Source organism: Heterocephalus glaber, unplaced genomic scaffold, assembly GCF_053883595.1.
Source record: "Heterocephalus glaber isolate CG9 unplaced genomic scaffold, H.glaber_assembly_v1.0 deba00001444, whole genome shotgun sequence".
NCBI classification, from domain to species: domain Eukaryota; kingdom Metazoa; phylum Chordata; class Mammalia; order Rodentia; family Bathyergidae; genus Heterocephalus; species Heterocephalus glaber.
Window position 1 is genome coordinate 29,295,958 of NW_028258297.1, and position 18,626 is coordinate 29,314,583.

General features: G+C 45.3%; 1 protein-coding gene and 1 non-coding gene across 14 annotated transcripts in view; both read left to right on the top strand.

The window, feature by feature from the left end:
- Positions 1-18,058, top strand: part of Chd4 (chromodomain helicase DNA binding protein 4) — a 32,997-nt gene extending 14,939 nt beyond the window's left edge. For 4 of the 13 annotated variants that reach the window (XM_013067311.3, XM_013067316.3, XM_013067314.3 and 1 more), the window contains exons 22-39: positions 878-1,002; positions 1,743-1,980; positions 2,121-2,296; positions 4,868-5,048; positions 5,133-5,219; positions 5,305-5,393; positions 5,496-5,629; positions 5,959-6,103; positions 6,232-6,397; positions 6,732-6,829; positions 6,939-7,068; positions 7,310-7,381; positions 7,632-7,769; positions 7,992-8,100; positions 8,204-8,336; positions 15,827-16,025; positions 17,123-17,286; positions 17,465-18,058. In XM_013067311.3, the coding sequence (XP_012922765.1) occupies positions 878-1,002; positions 1,743-1,980; positions 2,121-2,296; positions 4,868-5,048; positions 5,133-5,219; positions 5,305-5,393; positions 5,496-5,629; positions 5,959-6,103; positions 6,232-6,397; positions 6,732-6,829; positions 6,939-7,068; positions 7,310-7,381; positions 7,632-7,769; positions 7,992-8,100; positions 8,204-8,336; positions 15,827-16,025; positions 17,123-17,286; positions 17,465-17,482 (2,402 nt within the window). In that variant the 3' untranslated portion in view covers positions 17,483-18,058. Of the gene's footprint in view, positions 1-877; positions 1,003-1,742; positions 1,981-2,120; positions 2,297-4,867; positions 5,220-5,304; positions 5,394-5,495; positions 5,630-5,958; positions 6,104-6,231; positions 6,398-6,731; positions 6,830-6,938; positions 7,069-7,309; positions 7,382-7,631; positions 7,770-7,991; positions 8,101-8,203; positions 8,337-15,826; positions 16,026-17,122; positions 17,287-17,464 lie in introns of all 13 variants that reach the window. The other 9 variants (XM_013067312.3, XM_087213540.1, XM_013067315.3 and 6 more) reach the window with 5 other exon arrangements.
- Positions 6,508-6,646, top strand: LOC147827549 (small Cajal body-specific RNA 11). Its single transcript, XR_015452386.1, has one exon.
- Positions 18,059-18,626: the final 568 nt, after the last annotated feature.

An 18,626-nucleotide genomic window follows, 5' to 3' on the forward strand; every position in this document is an offset into this window, starting at 1 on the left:
ATTTACTTTTTATTCTTGTTTTGAGATAGGGTGGAACTAAGTTGCCCAGGCTGGGTTTGAACTTGTGATCCTGCTGCCTTAGTCTCTCAGAGTGCTGGGATTACAGGTGTGAACCACCACGCCTTGCTTCCTTTTCTTTTATGATGTTGATACTTTTGATGAGTATTGGTCAATTATTTTATATAATTTCTCCAAGTTTGTCTGAGGAGACATTTTGGGCAAGAATACTACAGAAGTGATGCTGTGTCATGTTTAATGCATCACATTGGAGGGGGACATGAGGTGCATGTGTCCCATTTCTGGGGATTATTATTATTTTTTTTTTCTGGGGATTATTGATTGTTGGTTAAGATGATGTCTTGATGTATGCTGGGTTACTCCTTTCCCATTGTAACTGATCATAAATATTTTGGTAGTACTGGGGCTCGAATCCAGGGGTGTTCTACCACTGAGCTTTATCCCCACCCCCACCCCCCACTTAAAAATTTTTTAACCCCTCCCCGGTACTGGGGATCGAACTGGTGACCTTGCGCTTGTGAGGCAGGCGGCGGTACCACTGAGCTACATCCCTGGCCCAAAATTTTTTAAATTTTGAGACAGGGTCTCACTAAGTTGCTCAGGCTGGCCTTGAATTTGCAATCCTCCTGCCTCAGTCTCCCAATTAGCTGGGATTACAGGCTGCACTGTGTAACGATAAATACCTTGAGGGCACATTTGACTGTCCTTGAACTCTCACACTGATCTCAGCCAGTAGAGTCTTTGCTTGTAATCATCACTGTGGTCTCTGCCTATTGAGTTTTATATTTCTGAGATTCCATCTCCATTTATTAATTGGAATTTAGGCAACAGCTCTAATGGTGTCTGGTTCCTTTCTTAGCACCTGGGGCCCAGCAGTTCTGCTTCTTGCTTTCTACTCGAGCTGGGGGCCTCGGGATCAATCTGGCCACTGCTGATACAGTTATTATATATGACTCTGACTGGAACCCCCACAACGACATCCAGGTGAGCAGGGGGAGCAGATGCAGTTTCTCTGTGAGGGCTCCACCTTCTGAAACAAGTTGTTCAATTGAAAAACAACAGTCTTTTTTGAACCGCTGGGCATTGACACTGAACCACATACCAGTTTCTTTAAAAAAAAAGTTCTTTAAAAAAAATTTTTTGTTTTTGTTCTTTTTGGTACCGATGATCAAACTCAGGACCTTGCACTTGCCAGGCAGGTGGTGGAACCACTGAGCTAAATCCCAGGCCCTCCCAGCCCTCTTTTAAAATTTTGAAACAGGAGCTGGGCATGGTGGTGCATGCCTGTAATCCTAGCACTTTTTGAGGCTGAGACAGGAGGATTGCCACGAGTTTGAGGCCAGCCTGGACTACATAGTGAGACCCTGTGTCAACAAAACAAAAGAAACCCCCAATTTTTAGGAGATAGGGTCTCTCTAAGTCACTAAGTTGCTCAGGCTGCTCTTGAACTTGTGATCCTCCTGCTTTAGCCTCCTAGAGTGCTGAGATTATAGGCATCCAACAGATTATTTTCACATCATTTACCTTAGTATAATGAGTTTGGGTTAGTGCTGTGTTTTGGGTAACATCAATAAAGGGTGGTGTGTGGGGCATGGGCAAAAAAGGATATTTTCTATGAAGGAAGGTGGCAGCCCCTGCCTGATACTGGGTTTAACTTATGTGAGAGGCAAGGCAGGCATGGCAGCAGGAAAATAGGGTTTCTGGCTTTATTTCTTATTCTCCAGGCCTTCAGCAGAGCTCATCGTATTGGACAAAATAAGAAGGTGATGATCTACCGATTTGTGACCCGTGCGTCAGTGGAGGAGCGGATAACACAGGTGGCAAAGAAAAAGATGATGCTGACACATCTGGTAGTGCGGCCCGGGCTGGGCTCCAAGACTGGGTCCATGTCCAAGCAGGAGCTTGATGATATCCTCAAATTTGGTACTGAGGAGCTATTCAAGGATGAAGCCACAGACGGAGGTGAGCGAGTCGGGGACTTGTTTCTGGTGAGGCTTGGCCTCTCAGAGCCAGTAGTATCCTAGAGAGCAGGGGTTCTGGGGGACCTGGTGTTCCTGCTGCAGCTGAAGCTGACTGGGTTATGGGGTTTTGATTCTCTATAGGAGGAGACAACAAAGAGGGAGAAGATAGCAGCGTTATCCATTATGATGATAAGGCCATTGAACGGCTGCTGGACCGCAACCAGGATGAGACTGAAGACACAGAATTGCAGGGCATGAATGAATATTTGAGCTCATTCAAAGTGGCTCAGTATGTGGTGCGAGAAGAAGAAATGGGGGTGAGCATGTGTCCCAGGCAGTACTGTGCTTGGTGATTGATCTAAAAATTAGAATTAAAACCAAGATGGTATTTGAGAGAAAAGGAAAACACCTGTAGGTGAATGAGTACACTGATGAGAGGGTACTTCTTTCCCTGAAAACAAAGGCTGTAACGTGACTATGCTTGTTCTCTTCTTCGCCTTGGCTAATGTACAGCAAAATTTCACACTCATAACAGTTACACTGGCTCTTTGCCAGAATTCAATGTTCTTTTACATATTTTTTTCTTTTTTGGTACCAGGGATTGAACTCGGGTCCTTGCGCTTGCGCAGCAGACAGCAAAACCACTGAGCTAAATCCCTGGCCTGAAAATTTTGAGTGCTACTGGAAAAAGCAGGAGAGAAGATAAATACTCAGAACCACAGAGAGATAGCTTACCTAAAACATCAGAATAGCTTCCCTTTTTAATTTTTTGCTTAATCTTTACAGTAAAACAAAAAGTGCTAACATAGAAATACATGGTCTATTGTAGTATTTTCTTCTCCTTCAAATGATACAGAGGGGAATAAGATGAAAAATAAAATTTGCTTTCTCTGCTGGTCCCCTTCAAGTGACCTGGCACAGGGACCTTGGAATAAGTTTAGCTTCTGGTGGTCTTTGTCATTGTTTTCTCATGCTTTGAATTCAGAATAATCCCTCTGGCTGTGTTTTCCTGATAATAATGCTATTCTCTTTGCTTGTGAAGGTGATGTTTTTGGTCATAGATTTTTTTCTCTAGTGTTGGGGATTGAACCCAGGGCCTTCCTACTGAGCTATGTTGCCAACGGTCACCCTTCTCCCCTTTGTTTTTAAATTTTGAGATAAGGTCTTGCTGAGTTGCTGAACTGCCCAGACTGGGCTCAAATTTGGAATTCTCCTGCTTCAGCCTACCAGAGTGCTGGGATTATAGGTGTTGCACCACCATGGCCTACCATAAGATATTTTTAAGTTTTATTTTTGGATAGGAATTGAAGTAAGTTAGCTTTCCTTTAACATAACAAAATACCTGATGTAATCAACCTAGAAAGGATTATTTTGACACAGCAGTTTGAATCAGTAGGCACTGTTTCTTTTGGATCTGTGCAAGACAGCACATGGTGGAGAGCAGATAGTGATACTGTAGAGGAAGCTGCTCACCTTGGGCGGCAAGGAAGCAGAGATGGAAGAGGAAGGGACTGGGGTCCCAGCATTCCCCTCCTGGGGACAGCCACAGGGACATCACTTCCTCCCGCCAGCCCCCTGCCTCCCCTTACAGGTTCTACTTCTCTAACCCATTTTATTCTTTGAGCTTGAGTCTTGCTGAGTTGCCCAGTCTGACTTTGAAGTTATGGTCCTCCTATCTCAGTCTCCCGAGTTGCTGGGATTGCAGCTGTGTACCCCTGCACTTAGTTGAAATAACCTATTTTATTTAGAGTTCTTTATGTTGCTATTTCCATGTGCCACTGAGCTACATCTCCTGCCCTACCCAGGGCATTTTTACTGAGAGCTACACCCTCAGAGCTTTTATTTTTTGAGGTAGGGGCTGGCTAAGTTGCCCAAGCTGGCCTTGAGCTTGTGATCTTCCTGCCTTAGCCTCCCAGAGGATTGGAACTATATATAGGGTTGTGTGACCACACCTGGCAATTTTTGGAGCATTTTGCATTTCAGATTCTGATTAGGAATGTTCAAGCTGTACAATAATTTGTTTAGTTGCATAATGATAGGCATTTAGATTGTTTTGTTGTGGTTCTGTTTTGGTTTTTTAAGACAAGGTCTCATTAGATATTTCAGGCTAGCCTCGAACTCACTATGTAGTCCAGGCTGGCCTTGAATTCTCAGTGATTTTCCTGCCTCAGCCTCCTGAGTGCTAGGATTACAGTAATGTGCTACTATGCCTGACTACATTGTTTATTGTTATGCTGTTAGTAATGGCTTAATTCTAGAAGGACTTGGATTCAATTAGTGGTTCTGAAAGTATCTCGAAAAATATGTAGCGGTGGACCCCCAGGATGTAGTTCATTGGTGCCAGTACCAAAGAAAAATATATAACATAAGCTATTCAGAGGTGAATAAACATTATTGGGACATAAAAGGTGTGTGTGTGTGTGTGTGGGTGTGTGTGTGTAATTTTTTGTTTTCTTTGCAGATAGCTTGTAAACTTAGGAGGATCATGAAGATCAGAAGGGCTTCTGGCCTGTTTTACTTGTATGAAGATCTTTTGCAGTTTTTAGAAGGCCCTCCATTCTGCTTGCTGAGACTCTAACCTTCCTATTTTTTTTGCTCTTTCCCAATCGGATGTGCACCAGTACAATGGGTTAGAAGAAAGCAGTGTGTTCACCTTCTTGTGATAATACCTCCATTTTACGTTTTTCCTTAGGGCTGGCAACGGCTAATGTACACATAGTAACAAGGAGCCATGTCCTGTTGATTACATTTCTTCTAAGTTCTTAGATCCAAACAGGCACACCAAGCATTTTAGCAAAGGAGCTAGCAGAATGGGAATTGTGAGGACCAGGGGGAGCTGGTGGTGCTAACTTCAGCACCCCTGAGTCCTGGCCCTCCCTCTGTCCCAGGAGGAAGAAGAGGTAGAACGGGAAATCATAAAACAAGAAGAAAGTGTGGATCCTGACTACTGGGAGAAATTGCTGCGGCACCATTATGAGCAGCAGCAAGAAGATCTAGCCCGAAATCTGGGTAAAGGAAAAAGAATCCGTAAACAGGTCAACTACAATGATGGCTCCCAGGAGGACCGAGGTGTGTGTGGCCGGCCCCGCCCCCCACCCACGGGCCGTTCCACTAGAGCAGTGGGCCCCGCTCATCTGCCCTCTCTCCCTCCAGATTGGCAGGACGACCAGTCCGACAACCAGTCCGATTACTCAGTGGCCTCAGAGGAAGGTGATGAAGACTTTGATGAACGCTCAGAAGGTGAGAGTGCCACTCTTGTATCGACTTTTAAACTGGTTTATCTCTGCTACCCTATCAGTGTCACTCATTCATCCCCTTCTTGCAGCTCCCCGCAGGCCCAGTCGCAAGGGCCTGCGGAATGATAAAGATAAGCCATTGCCTCCTCTGTTGGCCCGTGTTGGTGGGAATATTGAAGTAAGTAACCATTCAATTCTGAAGTGGGGCTGGGGGTACCAGGTACTGGATCTGTGGTGGAGTGAGACTGCTCCCCCTCACGTGGGTGCCTTTTGGTCCTAGGTACTTGGTTTTAATGCTCGTCAGAGAAAAGCTTTTCTTAATGCAATTATGCGATATGGGATGCCACCTCAGGATGCTTTTACTACTCAGTGGCTTGTGAGAGATCTTCGAGGCAAGTCAGAAAAAGAGTTCAAGTAAGTTGAGGGCTGGGGCAACCGATGTGGTACAAGGGCTTCTACTGTGTGGTCATTCCACAACATTTGTCCAGGCTATGCAGGGAAAGGACCTCTGCCCTGATGAAGTGGGTTGGTAAAGTGGTCAGTAATGAGAGTTGGGTCCTCGATTCCCTGGACCTGCATGGGGTGGGTCTGGAGACCAGCCTTGCACTGCAGTGGCAGCCTTTGTTCAGTGTGGAGCCATAGTCATTGGCGGTGACACTACCTAACAAGACGGGAGAGAATCTGATGTAGGTAGGAGTTGGCATGGTCCCTGCTTAACTCATTTCTCTACTGCTTTGCTACAGGGCTTATGTGTCTCTCTTTATGAGGCATTTATGTGAGCCTGGAGCAGATGGAGCAGAGACTTTCGCTGATGGTGTCCCCCGAGAAGGCCTGTCTCGCCAGCACGTCCTTACTAGGATCGGTGTCATGTCCTTGATTCGCAAGAAGGTGAGCCCCTGGGCTTTTCCATTTTTAAAGGTTTCTGGGGAAACTGGTGATGGTTGGGGTGGGGCTGGGGGATTGTAGAGGAGCCTAGATCTAGAATTGGATCTTGAACATCATGTCACTTGTTACAGGTTCAGGAGTTTGAGCATGTTAATGGGCGCTGGAGCATGCCTGAACTGGCTGAAGTAGAGGAAAACAAGAAAATGTCACAACCAGGGTCGCCCTCTCCAAAGACTCCTACACCCTCCACTCCAGGGGACACACAACCCAATACTCCTGCACCTGCCCCACCTGCTGGTAAGTCTGCTGGTCCTGTCTTTTCGAACTCAAGACCTCGCACTTGCAAGGCAGGCGCGGTGCCACTGAGCTACATCCCCAACCGGTCCTGTCTTTCTGTTCATCTCTTCTTGTCCTGCCCTATGCTGTTTGTGCTCCCCTGTGCTCAGCTCTGACAGGGTAGTCTGGCAGGGCGCACAGCAATTCCCTCTCAGTTTAGGAGGGCTGTCCTAAGAATAGGGCTGGCTCTTAAAGGCACGAGAGGACAATTTAAGATGAGATTGACTGGGAAGGCATGACCTTCTTTGTGCTCTGGGACCTTCCTCCTAATTGACTGTCTCCTGTTGGTCTGCAGAAGATGGGATAAAAATAGAAGAAAATAGCCTCAAAGAAGAAGAGAGCACAGAAGGGGAAAAGGAAGTCAAATTGGCTGCCTCTGAGGCCACCGTTGAGGTAAGAGATGGAGGTGACAGGAAGCCATACTGAAGGCGAATAGATAAGCACACTCTTCTTTCAGGTGCTGTGCTGGCCTGTCTGCCTCAACTTCTTTTTTCCTTTGAAGTGTGCACAGCCCCCTGCCCCTGCCTCAGAGGATGAAAAGGTCCTTGTTGAACCCCTTGAGGGCGAGGACAAAGTGGAGAAAGCAGAGGCGAAGGAGAGAACAGAGGAACCTATGGAGACAGAATCCAAAGGTAACCACATTGTCCAGCACTGTAGATTCCTGTGTGAACCACAGTAATCTTGGGGACTTCAGCCAGGGTATAGCAGTGTCAGGAGGAAGTAACCCATTGAGGAAGCCTGGACCCTTGCTTCTAAGTTACAGGACCTCCCAGACATCTTTTATGACTAATCACAGAGATTTTGGGTGATAGTGTGTGGGACAGAGAAGAACACTTCCATTAGGTACGGTCTCAATGCCTTCTCTTTTTCCAGGTGTTGCTGATGTGGAGAAGGTAGAGGAGAAGTCAGCAATAGATCTGACCCCTATCGTGGTAGAGGACAAAGGTTGGTGTCTGGAGAAGCTGCCTGTGGTTTGGAAGGACTCTAAAATAAGAAGCAGGGACCTTATCTGCCCCTGCCTCATTATCCATACCCATATAGATGTTTTATAACAAGATGAAAGACACTCTCTGTCGCCACATTTAGTTGTCAGTGGGCCAGTGGCAACTTTTTTGGGCTCAGTCGTTCCTACGGGGAAGGCCATGGTGCTGGGTTTCTGAGTGGAGCTGACACCTTTCTCCTGCATGTCTTGTAGAAGAGAAGAAAGAGGAAGAAGACAAAAAAGAGGTGATGCTTCAGAATGGAGAGACTCCCAAGGACCTGAGTGATGAGAAGCAGAAGAAAAATATCAAACAGCGTTTCATGTTCAACATTGCAGATGGCGGTTTTACTGGTATGGAAATGAGGGACCTAGTGGGGTAGAAGGTCAGAAACGAAAGTGGGTTCTTCTCAGAAACCAGGTACTGAGGAAATGCTAGGCTGGCTGCCCCTCTGGGTTCTCTGTTAAAGTCAGAGGCAGACCATACTAAGATGGAGAGCAGAAGGGAAATAAACAGCTTTTGAATTCTCATAGATGTTCCCCCCTTTTCCCCTTTCTCTACCCTTTCCTCCTCAGAGTTGCACTCCCTGTGGCAGAATGAGGAGCGGGCAGCCACAGTCACCAAGAAAACTTATGAGATCTGGCATCGACGACATGACTACTGGCTGTTAGCTGGCATCATAAAGTATCCTTTGCCTGAGGCGAGATGAAAGTCTTGGGAAGGGTGCTGAGGGTCTTTAGTTTGAAGGACTTGTGTTCTTTGTTTTTCCTGACCATTTTTCCAATAGCCATGGCTATGCCCGGTGGCAGGACATCCAGAATGATCCCCGCTATGCCATCCTCAATGAACCTTTCAAAGGTGAAATGAACCGTGGGAATTTCTTAGAGATCAAGAATAAGTTTCTAGCTCGAAGGTTCAAGGTGAGCAGGATGGGAGGAATGCAGTGTTTGAATGATGGATTTGAAAAGTCCAGAAGGTTCTGTAGAGGAGGGAGTCTCTTTTTCAGCCATACCATTGGACTCTTTGTACTCTAGAAAGGGCTTTGCTCCCAGTTAACTTCAATATTAGCGATCAAAGGGCCAGGGTTAGCTCAGTGGTTTCGCTGCCTGCTGCACAAGCGCAAGGACTCAAGTTCAATCCCTGGTACAAAAAAAAAAAAAAAAATTAGCGATCAAGACAGACTTGAGAATTTACTAGCTGTACAAGAGTTACAGGTGACTGTGCCTAGTGAGTGACACAGACTAGTGCCCTGTGTATAATGGGGGAATGCTGTAGGCTGGAGTGTTCAGCAAAGAGGGATTAAATCGCATTCCTCAGGAGGTAGCGCTGTTGGTGGGCTGGTGGTCCTTTTTTTCTTGTGTTGATGCATCTTGGGGTAGATGCAAAGAGACGATGCAGAAGATGAGCTCAGAATCGCAAAGGCTGAGTCTGCTGAGGGGGGTTGCTCACGAATTCAGCCAGTATTTATTGAGGGCATTTTTACGCAGACCATCAAATAAGATCCCATGAAGGGTCAGGGATTTAGCTCACTGGTTCTGCCGCCTGCCTTGAAAGTGGAAGGTCCTGAGTTCGATCCCTGGTGCCAAAAAAACCCACCAAGATCCCATGAAAATGAGATACGGGTCTCTGAAGTGGAAAGTAATTGGGGGATAAATAAGAAGTGCATACTAATCAATCCTCAGGTGTCCTGTAGCTAGTGGTGAGGGATGCAAGAACAGACGAGGCTTGGTACCTATCCTCGGGGGGCTGTCACTTTCTAGTGTATCAGAAAGGAGCTGCTGAAGTCCTGAAGACAGTTCTCCAGAGGGAACTGGGGGAGCAGGGAGGGAGCTTGGCAAATGGCTTCATGGAGACGATAGCATGGAATTAAGTTTTGTTTAGTTTTTTGAGACAAGGTCCCATTGTGTAGTCCAGGTTGGTCTTGAACTCATGGTGTTCCTCCTACCTCAGCCTCCTGAGTGCTACGATTACAGATGTGCACCACCACGCCTGGCTGGAATTAAATTTACCACGCCTGGCTGGAATTAAATTTTGATGAATGTGGTAGATAGTTGAGTAGAAACAGCTGTTGAACCAAAGGGATTCTGTTGGACAAAGACATAGAGGTAGCAAAACTCAGGGTGGGTGGGAAATAGTGCAGGTTAGCTGTAAAAAATATTTGTGTTGGATAATGGTGAGGGGGAAGTTGAAAAGGGAGAGAGGTAAGGGCTAGAGGTCAGTGGATAGGTTCTTTGCACCAGGTAAGTTTTAACTTGTAGTGAATAGGCAGCCATTAGAGGTTTGTGAATAGCATTTTTAAAAATGGTGTTGGAGATGGAACCTAGAGATGCATGCATGGGAGGCACGTGCTCCACCAGTGAACCACGTCCCCAGCTCGTGAAGAGATTTAACAGGACCAAGGGAAATGGAAACAGCATCTGTGAAATTATAGCTACCCTGCAGTCCAGTCATGAGGCATCGTGGGCCTAGCTTGTGATGCTGGTGGTAGAAGATGAGAATGGCAAGGATTAAAGGAAATAAAGCACCAAAGAATTTTCAGGACTTACTCTAGGAGTCAGCAGCTCTTTTTTGTTTGGTACTGGGGATCAAACTCAGGACCTTGTGCCTGCAAGACAGGTGCCGTGCCACTGAGCTGAATCCCTGGCCCCAGCAGCTCTTTTCTATTAAAGAGCCATATAGCGAATATTTCCTGCTTTGTGGGATATAATGGTCTCTTGCAAATACTCATTTCTGTCATCATGTGACAAGAGCCATAGGAAACATAAACGAATAAGTATGGAAGTGTTCCTGTAAGACTGTACGAACACTAAAATTTGAATATTATGTGATCTTCACAAAGTACTATGCAATTGCCTTATTTTGCCTTTTTTCGAGCCATGTAGAACTACAATATCTATCCTTAGCTCTTGGGCCATGTAGAAACCAGGCATGGGCCAGATTTGGCTCCTAGGCCATAGTTCAAAGTTGTAGAAAAGAATGACAAATTGCTTGGTGTTTCTCACACCACCTTACCCCCATCCATACACTGGGATCTGAAGCATCAGTGCTCTAGAGCTTGCTGACACTAGGAGGAGGGGACATCTTGTGGCAGAATGGTTTTTTTTATTCTTTTGATACAGGGTCCAGGCTGACCTTGAACTTGCGATGGTCCTCCTGCTTCAGCCTCCTGAGTGCTGGGATTAGAGGCATGTACCACCATGCCCAGCTGGGTAGAATGCTGTAAAAGGATGGCAGTGAGCTGGGCATGGTGGCATGTGTTTGTAATCTCAGCTGTGTGAGGCTGTGGCAGGAGGGTCACAAATTTGAGGCTAGCTTGGGAAATTTAGCAAGACCCTTCTCAAAATAATTTTTATAAAGATTGGGTGTGTAGCACAGTGGTGGAGCACTTGCCTAGCATGTATGAGGCCCTGGGTTGGTTCAGTGTCTAGGACCACACAACACACATGTAAGAAAAAAGGACGTCAGTGAGCCAAGGCTGTACTTGGAGAATGCTCATAGGTAGGGAAGTACTTGGAGCAAGAGACAGGGTGTAAAGATAAAGATGCTTGGTTTGTTTGGGGATAAATCAGTAGATCCTAACGGAGTCCATTCTCAGACTGTGCCTTTTCTTGGCTTCTAATGGAGCCTCCTATAAGATCTAGAGGACATTTCTCATAACTTAAAAGTCAACATTTTGGTTCCTGGGATGTATCTCTAAGAAACCTAAATGGTCCATCAGGCAACAAGTGTGAGAACGTTTATTGTGGTGTGATTGTTTAGTGTGGGGGACCTGGACACAACCTGAATGTTCCATACTGGAAGAATGGATAGATAAAGTGTGGGTTCATCTCTTGGAATGTTAAGCAACAAAACCAGCGAAATACTTGTGCACGTAATTAACATAAATGAACCTTTGAAAAGGCTGTGCAGTGAGAAAAATAAGAAAACGCATTCTGAAAAAGAAAAAGCATTCTGTACCTACAGAAAACTGTTCTGCCAGTGAGGTATGTGTACATGAAACCATAACAGTGTCTTCAAGAACACACACACAAAGGCACCGTAAATATATAAGGGTTGCCTTTTGGAGGAGGGAGGAATGGAGTGAGATGTGGAGGTAAACAACAACATGCTGAGCACAGTGGCACATGTCTGCAATCCCAGCACTCTGGGAGGCTGAGGGAGGAGGACTGCAAATTTGAGTCCAGCCTGGGTGCCTTAGTGAGAACTTGCCAGTGAATGAATGGGTTGGGGATGTAGCTCAGTTTGAGGGATGCAGGTTCAACCCCCTGTTCGACCAAAAACCAAAAAAAGCAACAACAAAATGCATATAGCAGTACCTCAATTTATGTACTTAATTCATTCCACAGTTCTGGAAAAGATGGGCATGTTCATGTTTATGTGAGAAAGATAGCCACGGTTGTGTTCACCTGATGCAGAATTCACAAATAAAAACAAAATTTTGCCAAATGCTTCTGTTTGCAAACCAAATTGCTCATAAACAAAAGCATTTGTGAACCAAGGTACCACTGTACTGTATATTCTTTTGGTGCCAGGGCTTGAACTCAGGGCCTTGTACATGCTAAGAATCTGCTCTATCAGTGAGCGGTATCCTCAGGCCAATAAAAATAAACTTTAATTTTTAAAGTTTTTTGTTAGTATATGTTTGTAGTACGTCATGACTGTGTTTTTCATGAGGAGTTGGTACATGTACATAACATACTTTCTTTTTACTCCTTCCCGCCTTTCATCTCTTGGTTCCCTTCCCATTTTCAAAAGGGAACCTGTTTATTTTGGCCTTTAAAATTATTTATACTTTGGGTTTCTCATGTAAGAGAAACCATGCAATATTTAAGCTTGTGTGTCTGATTTCACTTAACATTATTGTCTCAAGGTGCATCTACTGTCCTACAAATGACTCAAATCTTTTTTTGGGGGGGGGGGTGTACTAGGGATCGAACTCAGGACCTTGCACTTGTGAGACAGGCGCCATGCCACTGAGCTAGATCCCTGGCCCGAATTTATCTTTCTTTATGGTAGAGGAGTACTCCATCGTATATAAATATCACATTCTCTGTATCCAGTCATCCATTTATGGACATGTAGGCAGGCTGCTTCCCTGATTTACCTATGCAGATATCACTGTAATGTGGTATGTTTAACTCTTACAGGAAGATGCCTAGAAAGGGAAGAGCTGGGTGAAATGGAATTTCATATTTTTAGTTTTTTTGAGGTGTCTCCATACTGATTTCCATAGTAGTTGTGCTAGTTTACTTTCCCACCAGCACTGTAGAAAGGCCTGGCAGCGTGTGTTGATTTCTTGATCATTGCCTTCTTTCTGGAGTGAGATGGAATCTGTGTTGTTCTGCTTTTCATTTCTCTAATGGCTGGAAATGTTGAACATTTTTTCATGTATTGCTATTTGTACTTCTGAGAAGGATTTATTCATTTCAGTTGCTGATTTTTTGACTGGGTCTTTTGTTTGAGAGGGGGTCTAATTTTTCTGAGTTCTTTATTCTAGGTATTAGTCTTTTTGCAGAGTAGCTGGCAAAATTTTTTTCTATTCTATAGGTTGTCTCTTCACTTTCGTTTTCCTTTGCTATGCAGAAACTTTTTGATACAATCTCATTTAATTTTTTTTTTTTTGAGACAGTCTATGTAGTTCAAGCTGGCCTTGAACTTACTAGGTACCACCTAGACTGGCCTTGAGCTTGTGTAGTCCTCCTGCCTCAGCCTCCCAAGTGCTGGGACTACATGTGTCTGCCACCATGCCTGGCCACATTTGTTGATTGTTGATGTTATTTCTTGTGGAATATGGGTTCTGTTCTGAAAGTCCTTGCCTATGTCTTCAAGAGTTATACCTATTTTATCGTCTAGCAGATTGTTTTAGAATTTAGATCTTTGGTCCATTTTGGTTTTATTTTAGTGCATGGTGAGCGATACAGGTCTGGCTTTTGTATGTCAATAGCTAGTTTTCCCGGCACCATTTGTCAGAGGCTGTCTTTCCTCCAGCAGGTTTGTCAAAGATCAGGTGTCTGAGTGTGCCTGAGGTTGTTTCTGCATCTTCTGTTGTTTCCTTGATCCGTATGTCTGTTTTTGTGCCAGTACCATACTGCTTTATTACTGTAGCTTTGTAATATATTGTGAAACCTAGGATTGTGATGCAATGTGCTTTGCTCTTGTTATTATTCAGGTTTGCGTTTGCTATTCTGGTTCTCTTCTGGCTCCATGATTTTTTTTTTTTTCAGACAGTCTTGATTTGTAGTCCAGGCTGGCTTTGAACTATAGCCCAGCTTGGCCTCAAACTTGTGGCAATCCTCCTGCCTCAGCCTCCTGAGTGCTGGAATTACAGGTATGTGCCACCACCCCTGGACCTCTGTATGAATTTTAGGATTTTTTCTAGTATGGTGAATGCTGATGGTGTTTTGACGGGGATTGCATTAAGTCTATACCTGTTTTGTAGTATGGCCATTTTGACAATATTGGTTTTGCCTATTCAGGAATGGGGGATATTTATTTTCTGATGTCTTCTTTCATACCCTTTTTTGGAATTCTAGTTTTTCTTATAGAAGTCTTATCAAGGTTTTTTGGGGTTTTTTTGGTACTGGGGATTGAACTTGGGACCTTGGGCTTGCGAGGCAGGTACTGGAACTACTGAGCTAAATCCCTGGCCCTTTCTTACAGAAGTCTTTTATTTTCTTTGTTAATTCCTAAGTATTTAATTTTTCTTATAGCTATTATGAGTGGTATTGTTTTCCAAATTTCTTTCTTGACAGGTTCATTATTGGCTTATAGGAACACTTGATTTTTGTGTGATTTTTGTATTCTGCTACCTTGCCGAATTTATTAGTTCTAGGAGTCTTTTGGTGGAATTTTTTTGAATCTTCTGTGTAAAGGATCATATAACCTGTAAAAATGGATAGTATGACATGTGCCTTTCCTATGTGTATTTTTTTTTCTCGGTACCAGGGGTCGAACTCAGGACCCTGTACTTGTAAGGCAGCCATGGCACCACTGAGCTAAATCCCTGGCCCCTCCTCTATGTATTTTTTGTCTTTCTCTTGCCTGCTTTTTCTGGCTAAAGTGTCACTATATTGAACAGGATTGGTGATAGTGGACATCCTTGTCTTGTTCTGGTTTTAGAGGAAAAGTTTTCAGTTTTTCCCCATTTAATATGACCCAACAAGCCAGGTGTGGTTCTGCATGCCTGTAATCTCAACACCTGGGAGGCTGAGGCAGGAGACTCACCATGAGTTCAAGGCCAGCTTGGGTTACCTAGTGAGTTCAAGGTCAGCCTAAATTACATAGTGAGACCCTGTCTCAAAAAAACAAAACAAAACAAAAAAATCCAACAAAAATACTTTTAAAGGTAAAAGAACCTAAAACATATGGTAGGATATATCCATAGGATGGGTTACCATGCAGCTATTAAAATGTTTTTGCTGGGTACAAAGATTATGTGCCCATAGGCCTGGCTACTTGGGGGGATGAGACTGGAGGACTGCAAGTAGGCAGCGGCCAGCCTGAACATTTTTTTTTTTTTGTGGTACCGAGGATCAAACTCAGGACCTTGGGCTTGCCAGGCAGGCGTGCTGCCACTGAGCTAAATCCCTGGCCCTAGCCTGAACAGTTTGGTAAGGCCTTGTCTCTTTTTTTTTGGGTACCAAGGATCAAACTTGGGTCCTTGCACTTGTGCAGCAGGTGGAGAAACCACTGAGCTAAATCCCCGGCCCTTGTCTCTTATTTTAAAATAAACTAATCTGTGGTTTAGAAGAGTAATGATAAAGGAAGGTGCTTACTATACAACTTTGAGGGAAAACAATGTGGACATGTTTAATGTGATCTCAATAACATAAAGAAGATACTGCACAGAAAAGTCTTAAAGAGCAACACCAGAATGTTAACAGTATGCAGGTGGGATTTTTGTGTGGCTTTATCAGTTTGTATTTTCGTTTTTAAGCATTTTAGTTTTTTTTTTTTGTACGGGGGAACGAACTCGGATCCTTGAGCTTGCGAGACAGGTGGCGGAACCACTGAGCTAAATCCCCGGCCCAAGCATTTTAGTTTTTATTAATACATGTTTATAGTACATAATGATTACATGGTCATGGGGAGTTGGAACATGTACATAATACATTATAATTTTATGTCTCCTCCCTCTTCTCCCTCCCTGTATTTCTTGGTCTTATTTTGTATTTTCTAAGTTGAGTTTTTATTGTTCTGTTGAAGACAATCTAAAGAATAAAGTTGTAGAGACATGGACTGCCAATGGGAAGGAAAAGGCAGTGTAATGGTGAGCTTCTTGGGTACGAGCAGTGGTATTACAGAGCCATCTCTATAGGCTCTCATGACCTGGAGAAAGGTGAGCTGAGGCCCATGAGAACCGAGCATAGTTACCTGTCAGTCTGACTCCCATGTCTTTATCCATGTCCAGCTCTTAGAACAAGCCCTGGTGATTGAGGAGCAGCTGCGCAGGGCGGCTTACCTGAACATGTCAGAGGACCCTTCTCACCCTTCCATGGCCCTCAACACTCGTTTTGCTGAGGTGGAGTGTTTGGCGGAAAGTCACCAGCATCTGTCCAAGGAGTCGATGGCAGGCAACAAGCCAGCCAATGCAGTCCTGCACAAAGGTAGCCAGTGGCTCCCCTGCCTCCTGTGATGGAGCCGCCCCTCTCCACTAACCCCTTCTCAACACCTGTGTAATTCTTGCCCAGAACCTTTTTCAGAGCCTGTTAGAGAGCTTAGGGTGTGCTGGAAATCTCTGCCTCAGAGGCAATCAAGGACGGTAGTTCTTTGCCTCTTCTAATTCTTTTTCTTTTTTGGGTACTGGGGATTGAACTCAGGACCTTGTGCCTGCAAGGCAGGCGGCAGAACCACTGAGCTAAATCCCCGGCTGCGGCCCTCTAATTCTTTTTTTTTTTTTTTCTCTCATTCTTAATATAGTCACGATCTTGAGATGGAAAGTAAAGCAGAATAATAGTGTCATCTGGGATACTTTAGAGGTAACTTAAGGTGATTTAAGATCTCCTTGCATTCTAGACCCCTTTCAACATTTTGTTTCTAATTAAAGTAAAACATTCTGAGGAGGTGGAGGGTGAATTGAGGAAAAGAAGGCTGTTAAAGAGGAAGTGGGAGACATCCAAAGTTAGGGAGGCAAAATGAGAGCACAGGAAGCAATAGGGACAAGCTTCTCTGGAGATGTGGAAATGCAGACAATAGTGAGCATGGGATAATGATAAGGGATAAAGTTAGATGACTTTAAAAAGCAGAGAACTGGGCCAGGGATTTAGCTCAGTGGTTTCACCACCTGCTGCGGAAGCGAAAGGACCCGAGTTCGATCCCAGGTTCCCCCAAAAAAAAGCAAAAAAAAAAAAAAAGAACTATGAGACAGTGATCTAGAGTTGAGGAATCTGAGCCTGATAGAGGCCAGATCTGGTGACTTTATGACAAAAGACAACACATCACAGTCACCTGGTCATTGAGAAGTGAGAGCTCAGTGTGTTGGTCCACACCTGTAATCACAGCATTTGGGAGGCTGAAGCAGGAAAATCACTGCAGTTTGAGGCTAGCCTGGGCTGTACAGTGAGTTCAAAGTCAGCTTGAACTACACAGCGAGACCCTGTCTCAAAAAACAACCCCTCCCCCCCAAAAAGGATGGGGTCAGGGCAGAAAGATCTGAGGATCTCCATCTTGACCATCACAGCTCACCACCTTTTCCCCCTTCCTACAGTTCTGAAACAGCTGGAAGAGCTGCTGAGTGACATGAAAGCTGATGTGACGCGACTCCCAGCTACCATTGCCCGAATTCCTCCAGTTGCTGTGAGGTTACAGATGTCCGAGCGGAACATTCTCAGCCGCCTGGCAAACCGGGCACCGGAGCCTCCCCCACAGCAGGTAGGACCATTTTCTTGTCTGTGCCAGCTTTCCCCCCAGAATCGTTCTCGACTCGTATCTTTGCTCTTGGTCCGTCCCTAGTTTTATTCCTGGCAGCAGCTGGGCTGTCCATTGAGTCCCCTGGGCTCAGGTACAGTTCTGTGGTCTGGAATTCTAACTCGTGGCTCTCTCTCTGTAGGTTGCCCAGCAGCAGTGATGATCTGGATGAGTGACAACCACCTCCACAGCTGAGCAGTTTTCTCTTGTTCCTGCTTCTCCCCAGGGGGCCTGAGACCCTGGCCTTCTGCCCATTTTCTCGTAAAGGAACAGCCCCCTGGGGACCAGGGCGGGGAGGGAGTGAGGGGCAGTGGTGCCCTTCCTGCTGAAGAGACACGCAGCAGTAGCGCCGGCGCCATCTGCGGGGAGCTGGCGGGCTGGCCTTCTGGACCCTGGCTGCTCCCCACTGTAACTTCTGTTACACACAAACTGTTGTGGGTTCCTGCCAGGCTTGAAGAAAATGATCTGAATTTCTTCCTCCTTTTGGTTTTATTTTGTTGGTTTATTTTGTGTTTTCTTTTGTCATTTTGGGGGTATTCAGAGTGGGCCGGGCCCCTGGGCGAGACACAGCTACCTCTGTTGGCATCTTTTTATACCAGGGACCCAGCGGCTCCAGCCACTGAGCAGCTAAAATGAAATAAAGTGGGGAAAAAAAAAAAAAAAAGGAAAAACAACCCAAAGCGTAAAAAACCACAGCAAATTTCTTGATGAAAATTGAAATAAAAGTTTCCTTGTATTTTAGTGTTCTGGTTTAGTGTGGGTATAAGGCACAGGTGGACGACCGGTATGGAGGGAGCCCGGTGTGGAAGGGGCCGGAAGGCTGTGGGTGGGAAGGAAGGGCCACTCTTCCTGCAGAGGCCAGTGCTGTGCCCTGGGCTGGGCCTGCCCGGACCCTGCCTGAAGGGTCTCTTCTCCTCTGGGCCCTAGAGGTCACCTGCATCCAATAGGAAGATCAGCCTCGTAGGGCTGTCAGGTAAAATCAGTAAAGTGCCAGGGACTTTGTTTTTGCAGGGCCTGGTAAGTGCTGGGCAGGCAAGAGACTCCTAGATGAGGTGCGCCTGACCATTCAGATTTTCAGAGTAGGCTGGGCATGGTGGTGCGCGCCTAAAATTCCAGTACTTGGGAGGCTGAAGCAAGAGGATCGCAGCCTCAAGACCCTGTCTCAAAAAACCCAAAAGAAATTCTTTTTCATGTCAAACGACCTTGGAGTTCACTCAGGGAGGGGCCGGGATTTAGCTCAGTGGTTTCACTGCCTGCTGCACAAGCTCAAGGACACGAGTTCTGTCCCCGGGGCCAAAAAAAAA